At 70.7% G+C, this 3,620-nt stretch overlaps 2 protein-coding genes across 2 annotated transcripts; one reads left to right on the forward strand and one right to left on the reverse strand.

Moving 5' to 3' along the window:
- The first annotated feature begins 6 nt into the window (after nt 1-6).
- Nucleotides 7-691, forward strand: NUDT8 (nudix hydrolase 8). Its single transcript, XM_035311579.1, has 2 exons — nt 7-115; nt 211-691. Exons 1-2 carry the CDS (start codon nt 44-46, stop codon nt 454-456), a joined length of 318 nt encoding a protein of 105 aa, XP_035167470.1. The 5' UTR covers nt 7-43; the 3' UTR covers nt 457-691.
- Nucleotides 692-927: 236 nt separating this feature from the next.
- On the reverse strand, nt 928-3,458 carry NDUFV1 (NADH:ubiquinone oxidoreductase core subunit V1). Its single transcript, XM_035311578.1, has 10 exons — nt 3,299-3,458; nt 3,134-3,216; nt 2,752-2,922; nt 2,500-2,683; nt 2,235-2,424; nt 1,844-2,056; nt 1,602-1,768; nt 1,452-1,533; nt 1,223-1,368; nt 928-1,127 (listed from the first exon to the last, which is right to left on the reverse strand). Exons 1-10 carry the CDS (start codon nt 3,350-3,352, stop codon nt 1,044-1,046), a joined length of 1,374 nt encoding a protein of 457 aa, XP_035167469.1. The 5' UTR covers nt 3,353-3,458; the 3' UTR covers nt 928-1,043.
- Nucleotides 3,459-3,620: the final 162 nt, after the last annotated feature.

Genomic DNA, 3,620 nt, shown 5'->3' on the forward strand with positions numbered 1-3,620 from the left:
CCCCCCCCCCGTCCCTCTGCCGCCCGCTCCCTTCCAGCAAGGGATGCTGGTGGTCCCCGTCGTGGCCAACCTGGGCCCCCTGGAGAACCTGAAGCTGTCCCCAAACCCCGATGAGGTGGGTGACCTCGTGCCGAGGGGGTGGGGGGGGAGGGCACAGGCACTCCGGACCCCCTTCCATCCCCATCCCCCTGCGTGTCCCCGTCCCCGCAGGTGGCGGAGACCTTCACGCTGCCGCTGGCCCACCTGCTGCGGGAGGAGAACCAGGGCTACACACATTTCCGCACCGGCGGCCGCTACGGCTACACCCTGCCCGTCTTCCTCAACGGCCCCCACCGCGTCTGGGGGCTCACGGCCATCATCACCGAGCTGACGCTGGAGCTGCTGGCTCCCGAGCGCTACCGCAGGAAGACCCACGTGCCTGGCCGCCGCCTGGCCGCCCCGCCACGTGGGGCCTGACCCACTCCCCCTCCCCGTTTTTGGGAGGAGACGGGGTGCCGCCTGCCCTTCGCAGCTCGCCAGGGGGGTTCTGCCCCTTGGTTTGGTTTGTTTTTTTTTTGGGGCGCGTGGGGCTCAGCCCTGCCACGCGCTCGCGGAGAGGCGGCAGCCCCGGAGCTATTGCCCACTCCATGCTGCTGCCAGCCTGTGACGACACTGTGATTGTAGTAAAAAGCCATGTTTTAAACCACTTACACCACAGCCTCCGGCTCGCTGGTGCAGGTAAGAGACCTCCCCGGTGCCAGGGAGCTGCTTGGCTCAGGGACCCGGGGAGAGGAAGGGAACTGGGGGCTTGTGGAGAGCCAGGACCTCCCCCGGGGGTTTCCCTGCCCTTGGGCAAGCCTGGCCACATCTCCCTTTTCCAGGGAACCCCTGCTCCTGATTTTATGACCGCAGCCTCCTCCTGCGTCCCCCCAAAGCAGAGAGAGGAGCCTGTGAGCACAGCAGCGTTTATTAAGGAGCCCCCAACAGTGGCGAGAAGCCCCTCGCCCCACGAAGCCCCCCAGGCAGGGAAGCGCGGTGCCACCCCGTCCTCCACCGCTGCCTCCTCACGCCGAGGCCGCTCGAGCTTTGGCCTCCCCGAAGCGCCGCATCCTGTCCTCCAGCTCCGGGCGAAAGTGGCGGATTAGGCCCTGGGGAGAGCAAACGAGGCGGAGTTAACGGGGCAGGGCATCAACCACCACCAAAATCCCCCCCCAAAGCCCGCTCCCGGCCCCAGAGCCCGCACCTGCACGGGCCAGGCGGCGCCGTCGCCCAGGGCGCAGATGGTGTGGCCCTCGATCTGCTTGCTGATCTCCCACAGCGCGTCGATCTCAGCCACCTGCGCGTCGCCCCGCACGAAGCGCGCCATCACTTTGTTCATCCAGTCCACGCCTGCGGGGAGGGGAAGGCGGTGAGGGCCCCCCAGTGCCGGCTGCTGCCCACCCCCCCCGTCTGTCCCGGCCCCGTGCGCTCACCTTCCCGGCACGGGGTGCACTGCCCGCAGCTCTCGTGCTTGTAGAACTCGATGAGGCGAGCGATGGCTTTGACGATGTCGGTCTGGGGAGGAAGGGGACAGTGAGAGCCCAGCGGGGGCAGGCGGGCAGCGGGGAGGGCTCGCCCCTTACCGATTTATCCATGACTATGACGGCGGCCGTGCCGAGCCCACTCTGTGCCTGCACCAGGGAATCGAAGTCCATCAGCACGGTCTCGCACACCGACTTGGGGAGCAGCGGGGTGGAGGAGCCCCCCGGGATGATGGCCAGAAGGTTGTCCCAGCCCCCGCGGACACCCCCTGCCAGAGAGGGGGGTTCAGGCTGAGCCGGGCGCGGCGGGGACGTCCCGCTCGGAGGAGGGCCGCGGCACTTACCCGCATGCTTCTCGATCAGCTCCTTCAGCGGCACCGACATCTCCTCCTCCACCGTGCAGGGGTGGTTGACGTGGCCGGAGATGTTGAAGAGCTTCGTCCCCGAGTTGCGCTCACGCCCGAAGCCGGCGAACCAGGCGCCGCCGCGCCGGCATATGGTGGGGGACACGGCCACCGTCTCCACGTTGGCCACCGTGGTGGGACAGCCGAAGACACCTGGAAGCGGTCGGGGCTGAGTGGCTGGGTGGTGCCAGAGCGCAACCGCGTCCCTACGGTGGGACAGCAGCCGGGCATTGCCCAGGGTCACTGCGTCGTGCTCAAGAGGGGCCGTTTGGTGGGGAACTGGGGTTTGTGCTGCCACGACTGGCACACCGGGGGCAGCTCGGGGACGTACCCACATCAGCAGGGAACGGTGGCTTCAGGCGAGGCTTGCCCTGCTTGCCCTCGATGGACTCGATCAGCGCCGTCTCCTCCCCGCAGATGTAAGCCCCGGCGCCCCTCACCACAAAGACATCAAAGGCGTACCCCGAGCCGCAGGCGTCCTTCCCCAGCAGCCCGGCCTCGTACGCCTCCCTGATGGCCACCTGTGGAGGGGACAGCGGGTGGGCACGGGGGAGACACGTCGGGGGCAGCGCCCCACCGGGCCCCCCGCCGCTCACCTGCAGGTTGGAGGCCTCGTTGTAGAACTCGCCGCGGATGTAGATGTAGGCGGCGCGGGCGCCCATGGCGCGGCCGGCCACCAGGCAGCCCTCCACCAGCTTGTGGGGGTCATGGCGCATGATCTCCCGGTCCTTGCAGGTGCCCGGCTCCCCTTCGTCCGCGTTCACCACCAGGTACTTGGGCCTGCCAGGAAGCGCCGTCAGTCCCCGGTACCGGCGCTCCGGGCGCGTGGCACCGCCTCCGACCCCCACCTGCCATCCGGGGGCTTGTTCATGAAGCTCCACTTGAGGCCGGTGGGGAAACCGGCGCCGCCACGGCCCCGCAGCCCCGACGCCTTGATCTCACCGAGGATCCAGTCGACGCCTTTCAGCAGGATCTCCTTCGTCTTGTACCAGTCGCCGCGACGCAGCGCGCCCTTCAGCCTGTGGGGGGGGGGGGCTGGTAACACCAGGAGGGGCCAGCACCCCCCAGCACCCCTTGGAGTCCCCCCAGCACCTCTCAGTCACCCCCAGCACCCCCCCCCAGCACCCCTTGGGCCCCATCCGGCACCCCTCCTGCATCCCCCGGAGCCCCTCCCAGCACCTCCAACCGCCCCCCAGCACCCCTGGGACCCCCCCAGCCCCCCGCCCCCACCGCCAGTCGTGCCGCCCGTAGAGGTTGGTGAAGATGCGGTCCTCATCCCGCAGCGAGCCGAACTGCGTCTTCTTGGGCGCCGTCTGCGGGGAGAGCGGGCTCAGCACCGGCACCGGGCCCGGTACGGGTCCGGGTTCGGGCCCGGCTCCCGGTGCCGGCACTCACCGAGAAGGCGGCGGCGTGGAGGCGGCGCAGGGCCTGCAGCTGCCGCGCGGCCATGGCGGGGCTCGCCGCGGCCCCCTCCCGCCGTCACCTTCAGGCGCCCCCCGCCGGTGCGCGCGGCACTGACGTCAGCGGCGGGCGCCGGTGGCGCGCCGGTGACGTCACGGACCGGGCGCGGGGCGGGGGGCGCGGGGGGCTGCACCGGGACCGGCAGCGGCACCGGGACCCGCACCGGGGCCGCTCCCCGCGCTCCCTGCCCGCGGCGGGGCCGTGCCCGCGATGTCCCCGCGATGTCCCCGCGCTCGGAGCCCCCCGCCCCCCCCCC

This window comes from Oxyura jamaicensis (genome assembly GCF_011077185.1).
Source record: "Oxyura jamaicensis isolate SHBP4307 breed ruddy duck chromosome 5 unlocalized genomic scaffold, BPBGC_Ojam_1.0 oxy5_random_OJ70792, whole genome shotgun sequence".
NCBI lineage: Eukaryota > Metazoa > Chordata > Aves > Anseriformes > Anatidae > Oxyura > Oxyura jamaicensis.

Bases quoted from the DNA above. Each gene is read 5' to 3' on its own strand.
- NUDT8 (XM_035311579.1), top strand. From the start codon at position 44: ATGCTGGTGGTCCCCGTCGTGGCCAACCTGGGCCCCCTGGAGAACCTG. The intron at 116-210 runs GTGGGTGACCTC...CCGTCCCCGCAG, and splicing joins TGTCCCCAAACCCCGATGAG to GTGGCGGAGACCTTCACGCT.
- NDUFV1 (XM_035311578.1), bottom strand. From the start codon at position 3,352: ATGGCCGCGCGGCAGCTGCAGGCCCTGCGCCGCCTCCACGCCGCCGCC. The intron at 2,684-2,751 runs GTGGGGGTCGGA...GCTTCCTGGCAG, and splicing joins AACAAGCCCCCGGATGGCAG to GCCCAAGTACCTGGTGGTGA. The intron at 2,057-2,234 runs GTACGTCCCCGA...GACCGCTTCCAG, and splicing joins ACCGTTCCCTGCTGATGTGG to GTGTCTTCGGCTGTCCCACC.